Below are 18,967 nucleotides of genomic sequence, written 5' to 3'. Positions count from 1 at the left end.
TAACTGAATTTAAAATTCCACCAGTTGCTGTGGTGGGATTTGAACCCACATCCCCAGAGCATTAGCCTAGGCCTCTGGTTTACTAGTTCAGAAGCATCATCAGTTTACCAACATTGTCCCTAAGTAAGTTCCCCCATGGTAAGTTGTAAGTACCAATTCAATAAATTTAGAACAATGTTGTAAAAACCTAACTGGTTCACTAGCATCCTTCAGGAATCAGTCACCCCATCTCGGTCTGGCCTTGCCCTGCTCTTGTTTAAGTTTAAACAGTGGCCTTATTTCTATCCACCTGACCAGGCAAACGAGGCCTCAGCTTAAGGCCTCATCAGGAAGATGGCAGCTCTTACACTGTTGCACTCCCTCAAGTATCACTGGGAGAGTGTGCTCGAGTCTCCAGAGTGGGAATTTAACCCTGCAAACTTCTGACTCAGAAGTGAGAGTGTCACCCAAAAAACATGAAAGTTTTTGTGTGATTGTGCCTTAACAAGGTGTTAACCTGCTTAAAATGTCAAGTGATGACCATGATTTCTAGCCTCCAAGGTGCAATAGTTTCAGTGACATCTTGTGAACGTAAGACTGGGTATTGTGCTGATATTCATAAAGGTGAAAGTGAATTGTAAAAAGACAGCAGCAGATCTGGTACCACATGATGACTGTGAGTGCTTCAAAATCACTTGACATCCTTTTAGAGACAGACTTCCTGTCACCCATTTACACAGATTGTTTCATCACACTCCCTTTGATTGAGATGACTCAGATGATCTGAACTGCCTTTCATCGCTTTTTTTTTTAAATTAAAAAAAAACAAATAGCGAAATGGAACAGCAAGTCCAGCAGTATTATCCTTAGAGCCAATCCCTGGTTTTATTTATTCTGTGAAACCTGCAATCAGAGTAATGCCAGGGAGTGGGTGAGAGTTTGTATGTGTATGTGTGGGCGTCTGATTACGTGCGTCTCAACGAGTGATACAGTCTGTGTGGGGATTAAAGTGCAGAGGGTACCTGGTGACTGTGTTTTTGAGTGACTGAGTGTGTCTGAGAGAAGGTTGAGCAGAGGAGTGTAATGACTGAGGAAAAAATAAATAAGTCAGCAAACATTGCCTCCCTGCCGTGTTCACACAGTATCAACCCAGACCAGGCAAGGGTCACGGGTTGACAAACAAGGAGCTTAATTTTTAAACTTGATCTTCCTCTTTTGCTTTTCCCTTTCCTTCCCTCTCTCCATCCCTCCCTCCCTCCCTTCTCCAATATAATGAACCAGCTTCAGTAGAAAGGCAGCCCCCTAGTGGTGTAAAAACATCTGAATTCAGCACAGCGTTAAGCCTATCATGACCAGTTCCCTGGTTCATCTCACTGAGCTCTCCTCTCCTTATCCTGTGTGCTGATAACTTTCAGATGGGCCCTTGGAGTGGGAGCTGTTGATTTACAGTATTTCACTGTTAACCCTTTGAGGACCTGCATGCTTTTCACAGAGGGTCAGTGCTGCCTTGGGGTATCTTCCATAGCTCGTCCCCAGAGATCACCCCTTCACCCTCAGTCTAGAGAGCAGGAGAAGTGGAGATACTGACTCTCTGAACAGACTCTGCCAAGCAGTCCATGTGGTGTAGGTACATCCACAGTGCTCTTAGGAAGGGAGCTCCAGGATTTTGACCCGACCACAGTAAAGGAACAGCCAATATATTTCCCAATCAGGATGGTGAGTTACTTGGAGGGGAACTTCCAGGTGGTGGTGTTCCCATCTACCTGCTGCCCTTATCCGTCTAGGTGGTAGTGGTCGTGGGTTTGGAAGGTGCTGTCTAAAGAGCCTTGGTGAGTTCCTGCAGTGCATCTTGTAGATGGTACACACTGCTGCTACTGTGCGTCGGTGGTGGAGGGAGTGAATGTTTGTGGTTGTGATGCCAATCAAGCGGGCTGCTTTGCCCTGGACAGTGTACAGCTTCTTCAGTGTTGTTGGAGCTGCACTCATCCAGGCAAGTGGGGAGTATTCCATCACTCTCCTGACTTGTGCCTTGTAGATGGTGGACAGGCTTTGGGGAGTCAGGAGGTGAGTTACTTGTCACATGATTCCTAGCCTCTGACCTGCTCTTGTAGCCACAGTATTTATATGGCTCGTCCAGTTCAGTTTCTGGTCAGTGGTAACCCCCAGGATGTTGATAGTGGGGGATTCAGTGATGGTAATGCCATTGAAATCAAGGGGCGATGATTGGATTCTCTCTTGTTGGAGATGGTCATTGCCTGACACTTGTGTGGCGTGAATGTTACTTGCCACCCCAAGCCTGGATATTGTCCAGGTCTTGCTGCATTTGGACATGGATTTGGTGGCATATCTTAGTATAACTCTGCCTCTGTGGGTAACCCCTCCACCAAGATACCTCAGGATCAGTGGGCATTAGGATCAGTGAACAAGGGCGGCAGATAGATGGGAACACCACCACCTGGAAGTTCCCCTCCAAGTCACTCGCCATCCTGGCTTGGAAATATATCGCCGTTCCTTCACTGTCACTGGGTCAGAATCCTGGAAATCCCTCCCTAACAGCGCTGTGGGTGTACTTACACCACATGGACTGCAGCGGTTCAAGAAGACGGCGCACCAGCACCTTCTCAAGGGCAATTAGGGATGGGCAATAAATGCTGGCCCAGCCAGTGACACCCACATTTCGTAAATGAATAAAAAAGACACAAGCACCTGATTGGCCATGCCTGATTCTGATTGGCAGACGGGGAAAGGCATGCATTTATATAACACCTTCCATGATCTCAGGGCACCCCCAAGAGCTTTACAGGCAAAGTCGTTTTGAAGAGTGGCCACTCTTATAATGCAGGAAATGTGACAGCCAATTAGTAGATGGCGGCATTGAGTGAGTTGGATGGCTCTTTCAAAGGGCCAGCATGGGCACAAAGGGCCAAATGGCCTTGTACTGTGCTATATCGTTCGATGAAGGAGGAAGAGAGGCAGAATATTACGAGACGGAATATTACATTCTATAGCTGCCTGTTAGCAATTTCCGAAGATGTAGGAAGTGAGGGAAGGTTATATACCCACTCGATGGGAGGTAAAGCCTGAAAGGTGATATCGAGGAAGAGAATGAGGGACAGGTTTCTACCATCACATTTTAGTTTCATGCCCTAGTTCAGTTGCTATTTTCTGTTCTCGCTAACTGCTTCCTATAGAAATATCTATTATCAATTCTCAGTTCTAGATAAGTGTGTAGCTATGAAGTCACAGTAATTAGCTCTTCAGCTCATGTTTTCATCTTCCAGTAACATTGTGACCTTTTCAGTTTTAACTGCATCATTTCAGTGGAATTTGTAAGAGGCTGTGTCAGTGCAAAGCAATGATTCACAATGATTCAATCATTCACAATGATTTAGAAACCGTCTGTGACTACCTTAGAGGAGAGGACAAATTCTATTCCTTGTTGGGAGGGATGAGGAAGTGGATGAATGACCCGAAAGTTTACTTTAAGATGGGTATATCTTTTTCACGGGATGTGTGGGTTGTGAGCAAGGTCAGCATTTCCGAATTTAATCACTCCATCACTGGCGACTGCGCTTTGGTATCTGCTGAGGCTGGAAGATCTGCAATTCCCTCCTGAAACCTCGCGGTCGCTCGCAGCTCTTCCATTCTTAGACCAACTTTGGGTTACCTGTCCTTACATCTCCCTATGTAGCTCAGTGTCAAATTTACTTTGGTAACGCTTTTGTGAAGTGCTTCGAAATGTTTTATTACGTTAAAGGCGCGATGTAAAGGAAAATTGTTGTTGTATTTAAAGCATCAGAAATACTCTGGGGCTGCTCATTAAAGGTGAGAATCAGAACCTTCGCCCATCACTTCCTGGCTCCTCGGCCTGAATTTTACTACAGGCAGCCTCCTAATTGGCTGCCTGCAAGCTCGCCGTCCAATGACAGACAGCGGGCAGGCTCCTGATACTGCCAGCCCAATCAGAGGGCTGAAACCTCTGCAGTCGTACTAGGAGAAGTGGATGTTGCTCAGGCAAGAGAACTCGGGAGCTGGGCCAGGTATGTTTCAATATAAAATGCATGGGGGCCAAGGGTCAGAGGGGAAACCCTTCCATGGTAATCGGCGAGGTCACGGGGGCTGCCTTCCCTCCTCACCTTTGGGACATTGAACCTGATCACACCCCCATCCCTGGGCTGCCACAGGGAGGCTGCCTCCATTTAGATGGCAACACACCCACACAGCTGGGCATCGCCTCGCCATCGGCAAAATGCCAACGGCACTGTAAAATGGCTCTTATTAGGGCCTTTAATTCTGGTACTTGGCTGCCCACCTCCTTGGACTGGACAGTCTCTCAGCATCCAGTCCCACCACTGGGAAAATGCCTGGACAGGTGGACTACATTGAGGAGTTGACCCACTCCCCACAATTTTACCAGCCTCCATTGTGTCCCAGCTTGCCTCCCCGGAGCCAGTAAAATCTGGGCCTTTGTCACTGTTAATCTGTCCTCCTGAGTGAACAGAACAGTTTAACAGAGACTGACTGCCTCCTGCCCAACAGCCAACCACCACCCCACACCCCACACCACCCCTCCACCCATCACCCCCACCCCTCCACCCATCACCCCCCCACCCATCACCCCCACCCCTCCACCCATCACCTCCACCCCTCCACCTATCACCCCTCCACCCCTCCACCCATCACCCCCACCCTGTTACTGGCAATAAGAGGTTGTGGTGGAAGAATTAATCCAGGCTGGTCTTTTGGTTCAAATTGGTTTATTTTCAAGCCAACTCCTCAGTGCTACTGACTTCCAAGTAGCTTCCACACAATGTGTTCCAGCTGTAACTTTTTATTCTATTTAGATGGGATAATCAATGCCCATCACCTGTTTAACTAGCAATTGTTTGTAATCCCCCGCACCCCACCCCACCCCCCACCCCCCCAACCCCCACCCCCCACGCCGCATGCTCATCTACCATTCATTCAATTGGAACAAAGGAGGCAGGTGGGTCAGTTTCTTGCCTCTTCTCTCTCAACAACATTAATGTGGGAATCGTCACAAGGCTAGCATTTACTGCTCACCCCTAATTGCTTTTAGAAGCAGGATGAGCCATTGTGTAAATCTGTCAGGGTGAGGATTGAGCTGCTCAATAACAAGGGATCTTTTGCCCCACACTCTAGCTTCCTGGTCTGTACCATGGGCCAGTGGCAATAATTCATGAGCTAGAGTTTCAAACTTTAAATAATGAATGTATGGAAAATCTAGTCCAATAGTGAGGCTCATTAAAATTCCTTCCTGTTGTATATTCTCTTTCTTATAATGGTGTGTGGAATGTCATTTTCATATCTCTGATATTCCTGTACAATCTTCCAACAAGCCAATTGGCCCAATTACTCTATACTCTATATATTACTCCATATGAGCCCCCTCCCATTCTACTGCATCTCACCCTATCAGTATTTTGCTCTGTTCCGCTCCTGCTTCCTGTCCTTATCTAGCTTCCTCTTAAATGGATTAATTAATGGATTTAATTAATTATTGATTTAATTGATTAATTGATCTTAAACTTAATTGATAACTCTGTCAGTCCATTGACATTTTATTTGGTACCTATTTTTAACAATTATTACATGCTCTCCTGTGTGTTCTGGTGTGAGTGCATCTTCTCTCTGACTCCCAGTGACATTGCTTGAATTGTTGATGCAGAGTTCACTGTTGGTGTGACATGTTGCCACACTTGGCACTTTTGCGTATGTTTGGGTAAACCTGACGCTGATGTATTATGGATGCCACTAACACTTGCAAAACCTTGTCACAAAACCTGTTTCTGCTCCTTTGAAAATGTTCAATGTTAGTTTCTAAATGTTGCATTCCACAGTTTGAGAAATGAACTTCCTGTTCACACCTGTTCAAGCGAAGTAGATCACGATTAAAGGATGTTCCTTGATCGGTTACTAGTTATTTGTTACTTCTGCTAACTCTGAGATACCAGGCTGGGATTTCACTGGGTTACTGTAATGTCAAGGTTATATTAGTGGACTAATGTCACAGAAATGCACACTGCAGTACTTTGCCAAACATAATCATGGACCAATCTAGTGAAAGTCTCTGGTTGTCAACACCCTCTCGGGGTACGATACCTGCAGGAGGAGGAGTGCCCTACATGCCTGGGCTAATAATCCAGGGAACACGAGTTCAGATCCCACAAAGAGCAGCTCAAGAAATTGAATTCCGTTGAAATGCATAGCTGGCAACATGAAGCTGTTGGATTGTTGTAAAATAAAACAGCTTGTTCATTAATATCCTTTCAGGAATGAAACATGCCAGTCTTATCTGATCTGGCCCAAATGTCACTCCAGTCCCTCACCAATATGGTTGACTCTATCTCTGAAAAGTCCACTCAGTTGTACCAAACGATACCTGTGATTTAAGAAGACTCACCACCACCCTCTCAGGCTAATAAATGTCCACCTTACCAGCGACCACCACATCCTAAGATTTAATTTTTTGAAAGGACTGCACATTCTCGGGGTTCTAATACTTTTGGACAAAATAATATTTCCTCTCCAGCCATGCCTCGTGTTCTTTTAACAACAAAGTACACATTTGGGGAGAACAGGTCACAGAATCACAGAATCTTTACAGTGCAGAAGGAGACCATTCAGCCCATTGAGTCTGCACTGGTTCTCTGAAAGAGTACTCTACCTAGTCCCACTCCCCTGCCTTATCCCCATTACCCTGCACATTCTCTCTTTTCAGGTAGCAATCCAATTCCCTTTTGAATATCTCAATCAAACCTGCCTCCACCACCCTCCCAGGAAGTTCATTCCAGGCTCCAACCATCTTCTGGGTGAAAATTTTTTTGCTCACATCACATTTACTCCTTTTTCCAATTATTTTGAATCTGTGCCCTTCAGTTATTGATGCTCTCTTGAGTGGGAACAGTTTCTTACTATTTACCCTGTCCATACCCCTCAGGATCTTGAATACCTCTGTCAAGTCTCCTCTCAGCCTCCTTTTCATCAAGGAAAACAGTCCCAACCTCTCCAATCTATCCTCATAGCTACAGTTCCTTATTCCTGGAATCATTCTTGTGAATCTCCTTTGTACTCTCTCCAAGTGCCTTCACATCCTTCCTCAAGTATGATGCCCAGAACTGGACGCAGTACTCCAGATGAGGCCTAACTAGTGCCTTATACAAGTAGATATGACCTCCTTACTCTTGTACTCAATGCCCTTATTAATAAAGCCTAAGATACTATATGCTTTATTAACTGCTCTCTCAACATGCCCTGCCATCTTCAATGACTTATGTACATATACAACAAGGCACCTCCTTTAGAGTTTCTCCTTTCTGTCACCATGAGCCCAGAAATAAAAACAGAAAATGATGGGAATACCCAGCAGGTCAGGCGACATCTGTGGACAGGGAAACAAAATAAACATTTCGGGTCAATGACCTTTCATCCGAATTCCAGCCTGCACTGTAATGTTTTATGTATTTCTCTGAACCCTCATGAGGGGACCTCTCGTGGAGCAGTGGGTAGAGTCCCTGCCTCTGAGCCATGAAGCTCCAGGTTCAAGTCCCACCCCAGGATTTGATGGTCAAACAGGTTGGGTGTCAGCCTGCAAATCCTTCCAACATGCCTGTGCTGGGCACTGAGTCTCCTGGTCAGCCATGCTTGATGCAGGGCAGAGCCCCTCAAACTATAACCTCTGGTGACCCAGACAAAACAAGCTATGGGAAGCGAACATAAGCATAGGGTGTTGTAGTCTTCCCTGCTTGTTTCTAGACATGGGAAGTCTTCTAAGTCTGAGAACCCTTACCCGGGGAAACATTGCAATTTGCAGCATCTGGGTCTTGTGTTTGGCGGGGGGGGGGAGAGAGTGGCACTATTGAGTGTGTTGATATTTGAGACAACCCCATCCCCTCTCTCCTATGGAGTGACCACAGACACTTTCTGTCTGACCTGTAGGCATTTCACCCATCCAAAGAGGATGGTGGTATTTGGGGTAGGATATTGTGTCTGCTGAGGATGGCTGGTGTCTGTTCTGATCACCGGATACAGGGAAGGCTTCTGCTATTCTCAGTGCACTGGGGTGTTGTACATTTCTGGGGCGGAAAAAACCTCAGCTCCCTCTGACTGTTAACTAGGTAACAAATCCTATTATTTATCTTCATAAAAAAAATTGACAATCCTCGGAGAGAGAGAGAGAGAGAGAGAGAATGAAAAAAAGCACATGGATGTATAATGTGACCAGGCTTATTTTTTGTTACGATGTTTAGATCCTCCTCTCTAGCTCTCCCTCTCTCCCCACCCCCCTCCCCCCTCCACCCAGCTCTTCCGGAACCGTCAGCTAGAGCGTATATAAAGGCAGTGGAGACTCTGCCAGTGAATCATCGCAAGCTGACAGTGATACAGTTCTGTCTACTGCCAGCACAGGAGACCGAGGGATTTCAGCAGCCGAAAACATCAACTCTTGCCCAGCAGTCAGCTCTTGATTTTCGCTTTAGAAGAGGATAAGGGAAGGAATTCTTTATCTTAAAAACATGGTGCACTATTCCATTGTTATTGTGTTCGGCAGGAGACTCAGCCAGAGACCCTCACTGGAAGAACTGGAACAGAGGAACATCTTGAGATGTAAGTAAGATGAGATCTGCTCTTATTGCTTAGCTAATGCGTTCTTGATTGGTGTGTGCAGAGGGTATATATATCTCTCTCTCTGTCTCTCTCCCTCTCTCTCTCTGTCTGCCTGTCTCACGGCTGTGCTCGAATCAACAATTGCAATCTCAAGCTAAACCGAAAGCTGCAGCGGAATTTCTGCACCAGAGCGGGTTGCCTGGAATGGAATGTGAATTGGGACTGATGTGTAGAAATATAAAGATCATCCCGGCTACTGTCTGCATTACAATAACTCTGGATGTGAACTTAAAAATTAACTCGTTGCAAAAAAAAAAAATAAAGACAATTTCGCTATTGCAGAGAGAGAGAGAGAGAGAGTTATTGAAAGGGTGATGCAGGAGAATCTGATCAGCGGATGATGTGGTCCTTCCATTTAAGGTTAAATGCCTTTTTTTTTCCTGGTGAGGTGGCTTGGAATTAAGCTTCAGACAAGTCAATCTGCCGCAGAGCACCACACGTCTATGTGGAGGAGGGTTAGGGGGGGTGGGGGGGGGGGGGGGGGGGGGTGGGGGAGAGAGGGGGGGAATCCGCCCCCGCATCCCCTCCCCCTCCTCCCCCCTCTGGGCGTGTGGGAGCGACCAGGATGGAAAATCCCACCTCCCAGCTCCGTCATCGAGGTTTCCCTGGGACGTCACAGAGCAGCTGATGCAGGAATGTAACTGTTTCAGCGCTGGGGAATTTCACTTCCGGCTTCACTTATGAATCCCCCCCCACCCCCAATTGCCCCCTCTCCCCTCCCCCCCACTCCCCAGCTGCTTGTTTGTGGGTGAGGGGGCTATGAAACAGCACCTTTAACTACCACCCTCCCCACATCCACCCACTTTATAGAATTAACGAACCACTCATTTTTATTCAGATATTAGTTTAGTTTAAGCCAACAATGAACACCAGGATACAAACAGATGCTGCTGATGTCCTGGGTGGGGGGTGTTGTGGAGGGGTGGGGGGGTGGGGGTTGGCGGTAACCTTTTGTGGTTCACCCACAGCCTCGGCAAAGATTCCGGCACTGACTGAAGGTTTGCCAGGGGTAAGAGGCTGCAGTTACGTTGAGGAGAATCTGGGATTCCCCGTGGAGCAGAGAAGGTTAACAGGATATTTGGATTCTGATAACTGGGGAGAAACTGTTCCCACTGGCAGGAGGGTCGGCAACCAGAGGGCAGAGATTTAAGATCATTGACGATGAAGCAGGCGAAGATGATGAGGAGTTTTTTTTTGTTAAACAGCTGTTTGTTACAATCTGGAATGCACTACCCGAACACCCTGGTAGAAGGTGATTCAATAGTAACATTCAAAAGGGAGCTGGATACATGGTAGAGCTCGGAGGAAAGAGAATGGAGAGTGGGACCATTCCAATAGCTCTTTTTGAGAAACTGCACATTCACAATGGACTGAGTGGCCTCCGTCTGTGCTGCATCATTCGATGATCAGAGCCTCAGTGAGATTAACCCCATGTTCACTGTACAGTGTTAAGCTTTATTGCTGTCAATGCAGGATGGAGGAGGTGGGGAGAGGACACAGGAATTTAAGATGATAACAGTCCTATTAATATCCTATTAAATTTTTTTAACTCGTGTTTCTGTCACTGGCAAAGATAAATAGTCTGTGTAATGTAGAATCTTGAGGACTAATAGTGAGCTGAAGGGATAATGCTCTTTCTCATGCTCTACTGCCCTGCATTTTTCCCTCCTCCACATATTTATGTAACTCCCTTTTGAACATACCAACATGGAAGTTACTAGTGAACCTGCTTCCATTCATTAATGAAGGCCTCTGGGTCTCTGTGCTCCTGGCTTCTGACCCCCTGATCCCAGAGAAGCCACCAGCTCCAGCTGCCAAGGCCCTAACTCACGAATTGTCTCCCTAAACCTCTCTGCCTCTCTCTTCCCCTAAGTTGCTCATTAAAACCTGCCTCAGTCACCAAGATTAATTCCATTTTCCCTTAATGTGTCCTTTTGTGGCTCAGTGACCAGCTTTGTTGGCGAGCACTCCTGGAAAGCTGCTTGGAACAGGTCTATATGAAAGCAAGTTGTTTTAGCCCTGGAGTTATGGTCACTGCTTATGACCACTCAGGCCACAGCAGAGTGAAATGCTTGGCTGGTATGTGTGTGTGTGTGAGTGTGTGTCTGTGTGTGCTTGTGTTCCTACCCAGTTCACATTTCAGCTCACCTGCACTATATATCAAGCCTGTCTGTGCTTCCAAACGGAGACCTCCTATATCTCTCTCGTTCTCCTGCCTTACATCAGGAGAGGGAGGAGGATCCTCAGGAGAGGCAACCAGTGCAGTGACTGCCTGCCAAGCAGCTCCCCGGGTCTGAGCCTCAAGTTTCTCCTCCAACCACGGTGTTCCTCGCACCCCTCCTCCTCCCCCACCTTCTCTCTGAGTGTGCCTCTCATCACGTGGGGCCAAAAATAGGAAGGTACAGGCAATGGAACGCATAGTGACATGGCTGTAAGGGGTGGCTTAATACACGTCACAGCTGTCAGAATGGAAGTCAGAGGAGGCAGGATTCCCCTATGTCTACCTTGCGCTGAATGACTGCTGTTGCCTTTGCAAAAAAACTTCCACTGAGTCTGACCCTCTCCCTTTGTTTAAAAAACAGATCGAAACGAAGAAGAGGAACATGAGGAAAGACTGGAGATCAGGAGACGGCTGACGCGCAAGGTAAACCTCACTTCTCATCATTGCCTGAAGCAATTTAAGAACAACAAACCCCAATGGTTCTGCCTCAGAGACACTGGATTGAACAGGACACACGGGGCAAGCGGTTGAAAAAGCAAATCAGCAGATTTTTTTAAAAAATGAATCTTCTGTACAATCAAAGTTCTCTTGAACGATACGAGGACATTTACAAAGCTTCATTCTGGGAAAGCATGTGCTGCCGGCTCTCTGTTAACATTCCCTGCCTCTAAGTCAGAAGGTGCAGGGTTTAAATCCCATTGCGGACAGTCCCGGGGGGTGGAGACTGGGAGTCCAGTCATCGAATGGGGTTTTGGGAGCCCCTTAAAGTAGCTCCCTAACTGCCCAGGACATGGGAATGCCTTGGTGGCTTTAAGAGGAGCTGTGCGTGCATAGCAAAACTCATACTCACCAGCAAGGAGCACCATTACCTGCCGTGTGCCTGAGCAAATAGCAGAGCAATTTCATTTGATTTCTATTTTCATGGTGGAATTTCAAATGCCAGGTATCGACTGAACAGAGGACCATACAATTTTATAGACATAACATCAGCCAATCTCAACGTGGACATTTGAATCTTTGGGCTTCAATGTGGGTTGAGTCTCTGCTCAGACTTTACTACAAGAAACTGCACTCTGGGTGCAAGTTCCTCTTTGATTGTCAGACAAATCAGTTGATAGCAAATCTGGCAACTGGCCTCACCTGTGGTCAGTTTATTCCACCCCCCCCACCCCCCCAAATTAGGCTTCTTTTCTGCTCAGCTCCATTGAAAGCCATACCGTACAGAATTGCTGATTTGCCATTTTGCACTCACGCTGAATAATTCTATACCTTTGTGACTCTGTTACCCGGATACAGTCACTCAATGGACCCAGTCATTGAATTTTTTAAAACTTGTACAAAACTCCATTGTTTGTTACTGTGACACTGTGCCTGTTTGATAAGTAATAACACAGCTGAGTCCAAAGATCACAGGATCTTCCAGTAGAGAAAGAGGCCATTCAGCTCATCATGCGCCCGTGATGGAGGGTACCATTCAGCACGGTGCCCGCTATACTCTTCAATGCCAGTTTCTTGCTGATGAAACGTTTAATTGACAGTGTCTACCAGACCTTCTGTGGTTAATGAGTGATCAATCTTTCTTTCTGTTCTGTCCCTTACAGCTTAGCCTCAGGCCGACAGTCGCAGAGTTGCAAGCTCGCCGCATCCTTCGCTTTAATGAGTATGTGGAGGTGACAGAGGCCCAGGACTATGACCGGCGAGCTGACAAGCCCTGGACCCGGCTGACACCTGCTGATAAAGTGAGAACCTGCAGCACTTTCCGCTAATCCTGATTAACACAGACCAGCAGTCAAAATTGGCGGAGCATCGATATCCCAGTTATGGGGTTGGGGGAGGTTACAGAAATTGGGAGGGGTGAGGTTCTTGAGGGATTTGAACACAGGGGTGAGAATTTTAAAACTGAGATGTCGCTTAATGGGGCTAATGTAGACCAGCGAGGGCAGAGGGATTTACAGTAATCTCAATCAGGCCAATTTGTCTCTTTCTCCCCCCATCTCGCCCCTCCCCAACTCATTGACTGTTTTGTTTTGGGCCCCTTTTCTGATGTGTTTCTGTGCATGTAGAGTTACTGGTTATTATAGAGAGGATTGGAATCAGGAAAGGAGGTACTGTAGTCAGTGTGTGCTGTGTCATCGTAGAGCTGACCTTTCTCGATGTAGTTAGGGTGTTGCTGCACACAGTGAGCAGTCTGTTTGATTTTTCTAGCTCAGTGGGGTGGCGCTCTCTCCTCTGAGTCACAGTTGCTTCAGCTCTCACTCCAGAGACATGAGCCTGTGAACCAGGCTGACATTTCAGTCCAGTACTGGGGGAGCGCTGCACTGTTGGAGATACCATCTTTTAGATGAGACATTAAACTGAGGACCAGTCTGCCCTCTCAGGTGGGTGTAAGTTCCCTTAGCACTATTTTGAAGAGGAACAGGGGAGTTCTCCCTAATGTCCTGGCCAATATTGGTGGGAGGGGCAAGAACATTTACATTGGCGGGAGGAGCAGAGACAGAAATATAATGGCGGTTTTAATTTCTGGCAATCAACAAGGGTGCAGAGATGTGACTATTGGTCCTTCAGTACAAGTGAGATGCACTGAAAGATCCCATCTGGCAGAGATGGACAGGGCTTGTAGCAGAAAATATAAAATTGAGTTAACATTTCCCCTGTGAGCCCAGCCTATTCAAAATAAATATTACATGGCATTCTGTGGGGCTGATTTCAAAGTGATTTGGATGCTTAGGAGAGGCTGATTCAGGATTCTGCAGAGAGTGAAAGGCTTGTGATGCTAATGGGTTGGAAACAATGCGGCTTGATACTAAAGGACTCCTAGCATTCAATAAGGTGCCAGTAATCAGATGCAGCTGAATTCCTGGCCTGCTGTGTTCAGTCATGTGATACCTCTCCTTTCTCTCTCTCCCTCTAAGGCTGCAATACGGAAAGAACTGAATGAATTCAAAAGCCGAGAAATGGAAGTCCATGAAGAAAGCCGACATTTAACGAGGTAAGCTGGACTTGGGGCTCCATTTATTTTCCCCCTCTGCCCTTGCTCTGTGTCTGTCTCCTTTTCTCTTTCTCTTGTGCTCTGTCATTCTCTCACTCTCTCTCTCTCTCTCTCTGTCATTTTCACTCTCTCTGACTGCATCGCTTTCTTTCTCTCTGTCTCACCCTCTCTATCTCCTGCCCACACTGTATGTTTATCTCTCTCTCTCTCTCTCGCTCTCTCTGTCTGTCTCTCTCCCTCTCTCTCTCTGTCTCTCTCACACTCTCTTGGTCGCCTTTCACCTTCTGTCACAACAGACTGTGTTTGTTTATCAGTGTCCTTGGTGTTTCTGTTGTCAATGCTGCATTATGACATCAGGTCCTCCCACAATCCCCCTACTCCCTCCCTCCCTCCCCCTGTCTGATGCAGGAGAGGCAGCTGATGAATTTGCGCTGTTCAGACTGCAATTACCACCCCCAGTGCTTTAGCACATGAGTCACTTACAGGTACTTGAGACATCCTACACTCTGCCTCACCTCTCAAATGCCAGACTTTGAACCCCCTGCTGGCCGATCAAACCAAGAACACCAACAGAATTACTCAGCCATTAAAGCAATAGTGCAGCTGACTCCCAAACTGTAGCTGACAACCGGGAGCCATTTGAAATAAAAATAGAATTTATGGTGCATAACAGAACTGTTTCCCCTCCCCCACTAGTCCTTGACTTCCTCTCTTTGATCCAGCCTTTGGCCATCTGTCCTAATATCTCCTTGTGTGTCTCAGGGTCAAATTTTGTTTGGCAATGTTCTTACGATATCCACAAAGCTATAGGAATACAAGTTATTGGTGTCGATGCGAATGAAATCTCAACCCGTCTCCTCCCCTCCTGTCTCCAGGTTCCATCGGCCATAAAGGAAGCAACGAGAGGCTCCAGGAGAGACTCATATTGTCGAGTATTGAAGACGGTGCGCTTGTGGAATCGCTACCGAGGCTATGCCGGACTTAACGTGTGTTCTGTGCACCTTCCTGTCAGACGCAGATGTTCAACAGAGGGCTGACCATGCAACAACTACAGCAAAAACAATCAAAAAAAAAGAGAAGTTTTAATATCTAAGTAATTTTTTTAAAAGATTCTTTCTCAGTGGAGGCAGGCTAGCTTCTTTTGTTGTGACTAGAGGGGGAACAAAAGATGAAAGAAATGATGATGATGATGATGTGATGGCAGTAGAGGGCGGAACTGAACCCAGACAGAATTAAGGGCACTTTTAACGGCCAGAGCAGAGCAAATGTCATTAACTTTTTGCTGCCAATGTGCTGTCAGACAGCTGGTGAATAATCGATGTCGTGCGTCGCTGTCATGTTCTCCCATATTGAGAATTGTGGTCAGGGTAATGTTTTCCTGCCATTTACTAACTGGTTTCCGCTCTCCTCACTTTTTTGTGAGGAAGCAAATCAGACTGGAAAAGGGAACCTGTTTCTTAATGTAACTAACAGCAAACCGACTGCTATTACCTGTTCGAGCTCTAACGCTGTCCTGATGAAAGCTCAAAGCCGTATACAGCTCATATCCTGCATAAAATACACATTGGACAAAACAAAGTCTCTAGCCTGAGCCTATGTCGTGTTACTGGTCTCTCTTTCACCTCCACCCTCCTGCTAATTTTCTAAGCCAGTGATATTTATTTATGGGTGTTTGATGACCGCTCTCGTTGACACTATCTTTAACTCAAAAAAAATTATTATTTTGCTGTGTCTCGACAAAAATGTACAAAATGAGACAGAGCGGGATTTTCAGACAGGTATGAACTCACTGCAAAGCTGGCGCTGAGAGGTGTGTGCAGACTTCTGGGAGCTGTAGAGAGGCAGGTCAAGGACTGGATGAGTGGCATCTTTCCCACTGGGTGGAAGAGGGAGAGCTGGTGGTTGGGAGGGTTGTAACTTTACAGGCACCTGTTGAGCAACATTCTGCAATAGGGCCTTTCTCCTCCTGCAGTAGACCAGCCCAATGATGGAAGAGATCTGCATAGGTTGAAGCAGATTAGACCCAATGGCCATGGCCTTTTAACTCACCTGGCCCCAAACCCCACATTGACTTACAGCTCCCTCTGGCTTTGAAAGCTGTTCACTTGAGGGACAAAGGGGGCGGTGCTCCCTGGGCAAATGGTGCCTCCTTCTAAGGTGCAATTGGTGGTCGATGAGATCTGGAGGCTCTTTGTAAATGCAAACATTTCCTCATATATGTTCTGCAATCGCCTCACAGACGCAACAGTCTCTCACCACCCCAGGTGTCTCCCCACCCTCAGTGACCTTCAGGATGGCAAATGATGGAGACTTTTTTGGATCAGATATACGTGTATCATCCAAAGACTTTAGCACCTGCAAATTATGAGTCTTTCATCAGGGAGAGGAAGTGGGGGTGGGGAAAAATGCCTCAATCTGAAAGACTGATCGGGAAGAGGGTCCATGAGCTACAGTCATGGCTCACCATGTCTTACTGCAGGTTGGGGAGTTGAGTATGTCCCCTGCACCATACCAGTGTGCCAAAGCATGAGCTCCCCATTTTCCATCCAATTGACTCAGTTTCTCGTAAGTTACCAAAAAAAGACGAAGTGAGAGAGATTTGGTATCAGCTTATGAATTTTGTGTTTTAGCACTTGTGTTTACTGTTTCTAACCTTGAAGGAAGCAATTGGAAATGAGAAGGACCAAATGGATTGTGGCAGTCAGCCTGTTTTTAATACTTAATCATCTGTATGGGAGAAAGCAGGGGAATTGGAGGGAGGGACAGACACGGGCTGCCTGATAGTGCACCTCGTTCCCTCTGGCTAACTGGTGTTGATCGAGGAGGGAGCGGAGAGAGTCCTTAAGGCAGAGTGTGTTTCAGGAGAGCATTTATTTTAATGAGTTGCGATGGGACACCAGAGTTACAAACACCAGGGCAGCTTTGTGTCAGATATGCGGTGGGTGATTGGCTACCCGTTGTTGAAGCTTGACTTTCCTGTAAATAGGCAGCGAGGGGAATAGGAAAGCAAAGGGTTCCAGGTCATTGAAGGAGCACGAACTGATTGTGAATTTAATGTCCTCACGTAAACTGTGACCGAGCTTAGAAGAAGTGGATGTTGGCACATGATGGTGTGCACACCCAGCACGCTGCCAGGTGAACTGTCCCATGTTGTGCTGCATTGAGAGCTGCTTATTCAGACTTGCCTCCGACATCTGCCACATTTATCCAACCCTGTTATAAACCTCCTAACACTGGGAACAGCAACTTTTTTCCTCCCTGTCCTCTGATCCCTGATCCTTCTCGTATTGCTCGGGAATCTGGAGGGAGAGGAGGACCCATTCTCTTGTGTTTATCAACATCCTTCCTTACGGAGGAGCAGGAGAGAGGAACGGCTGGCACTCCTGCCACATCCCTTATGACAGGATCTGTATCTTTCGAAAGGGCCTGAAACACACAATAAAATGAGAGAGAAGACAAAGCGCAGATTTAATCCGTAAAATGCTGCCCTGGCATATCGGAATTTTTAAAGATGCATTTCCTGCATAAATAATCCACACAAGTTTGCCATGTACTTTGCAAGTATGAAATCAAAGGCCTCAGTTTTATTTTCAAGATACGTGGATCAGCCCATCTCCCTGTTGTTCCCAGAATTAATTAACCTCTCAAACAGGGCTCTAGATTTCACTCGGGCAGTATTTCAGGCAATAAGACTGACTGTTGATGTCTGATCAGATACTCCAGGAAAAGCAAAGCAACTTCTCCCAACTGTCCTGCACAACAGACAACCTAAAACTGGCAGCTGCTAAAAAAAAACCTTATTGTTCTTTTGACTTTGTGCAGTCTTTCGTCTTGTAGACGGAGGATCTCTACAGATGTACAACAAACGAATGTAAATTTGATTTATAAATTGTATTGGTTGTAAATAACTGGAAAAAAAACTACACTGTCTAGAATCGGCAAATGATTCTATAATCTGTCCGCGTGTTTTTGTAAAGTGTTGCAAATATATATTTTCCAAAAAAAAAAGACCCCAAGTCTCTTTCTGTTTTAAAGGCCATGCTTTGTTCTTGTTATGTTTCTACAGCCAACCCAGGTTACTTGTGTGTGTTTGTGTGTGTTAAAAGTTCCTACATTGTATAATAAGCTCTTTTATGAGTATTTAATGTGACATTATGTTATAAGCTAAACTATTGGTTTTTATCACAGCACATTTTAAGTGCCTTAGTACATGGCTTGGCTGATTCGTTCTGTAACCTGTCAAAATTTCTTTAATAAAATTTTATCACATGTTCACTTTTTTTTCACTTCATTCAGTGATCATCATTTGACCCAACAACAAAAAAAGGTTGATAAGGGGAGGCGATAGCGTAGTGATACTGTCACTGGATGAGTAATCCAGAGACCCAGGGTAATGCTCTGGGGACCTGGGATCGATGGTGAAATTTGAATTCAATAAAAATCTGGAATTAAGAAATCATTGTCGATTGTCGTAAAAGCCCACCTGGTTCATTAATATCCTTTGGGAAGGAAACCTGCCGTCCTTAGCTGGTCTGGCCTACATGTGACTCCAGGCCCACAGCAATGCGATTGAGTCTTAAGTGACCTCTGAAATGGCCTAGCAAGCCACTCAGTTGTATCACACTGCAAGAAAGTCAAAACGGAATGAAACCGGACACACCAGAAATGCCAACAGTAAACTCAGCCCTGTTGACCCCGCAAAGTCTTCCTTGCAAACATCTGGAGGCTTGTGCCAAAAATTGGAGAGTTGTCTCACAGACAAGTCAAGCAACGGCCTGACTCACGGAATCATACCTTACAGACAATGTCCCAGACATCACCATCCCTGGGTAGCAGAGGTGGCGGTACAGTGGTATACAGTTGTGAGGGAGTTGCCCTGGGAGCCCATCAACATCGACTGTAGACCCCATGAAGCCTCATGGCATCAGGTGAAACATGGTCAAGGAAACCTCCTGCTGATTACCACCTACGCCCCTCCCTCAGCAGATGAATCAGTGCTCCTCCATGTTGAACATCACTTGGAGGAAGCACTGAGGGTGGCAAGGCTGCAGAATGTACTCTGGGTGGGGGACTTCAATGTCCATCACCAAGAA

General features: G+C 46.3%; 1 protein-coding gene across 4 annotated transcripts in view; it reads left to right on the top strand.

Moving 5' to 3' along the window:
• The window catches only part of phactr2 (phosphatase and actin regulator 2), a 132,942-nt gene extending 114,793 nt beyond the window's left edge, over window positions 1-18,149 (top strand). For 3 of the 4 annotated variants that reach the window (XM_078557498.1, XM_078557497.1, XM_078557495.1), the window contains 5 exons: window positions 8,549-8,604; window positions 11,247-11,308; window positions 12,487-12,624; window positions 13,798-13,874; window positions 14,750-18,149. In XM_078557498.1, the coding sequence (XP_078413624.1) occupies window positions 8,549-8,604; window positions 11,247-11,308; window positions 12,487-12,624; window positions 13,798-13,874; window positions 14,750-14,765 (349 nt within the window). In that variant the 3' untranslated portion in view covers window positions 14,766-18,149. Of the gene's footprint in view, window positions 1-8,249; window positions 8,605-11,246; window positions 11,309-12,486; window positions 12,625-13,797; window positions 13,875-14,749 lie in introns of those variants that run through there. The other variant, XM_078557496.1, reaches the window with a different exon arrangement.
• Window positions 18,150-18,967: the final 818 nt, after the last annotated feature.

This window comes from Cetorhinus maximus, chromosome 14 (genome assembly GCF_964194155.1).
Source record: "Cetorhinus maximus chromosome 14, sCetMax3.hap1.1, whole genome shotgun sequence".
In the NCBI taxonomy this organism is placed as follows: Eukaryota; Metazoa; Chordata; class Chondrichthyes; order Lamniformes; family Cetorhinidae; genus Cetorhinus; species Cetorhinus maximus.
The sequence above is the reverse complement of the archived record's forward strand: the minus strand, read 5'-3'. Positions and strand labels throughout refer to the sequence as shown.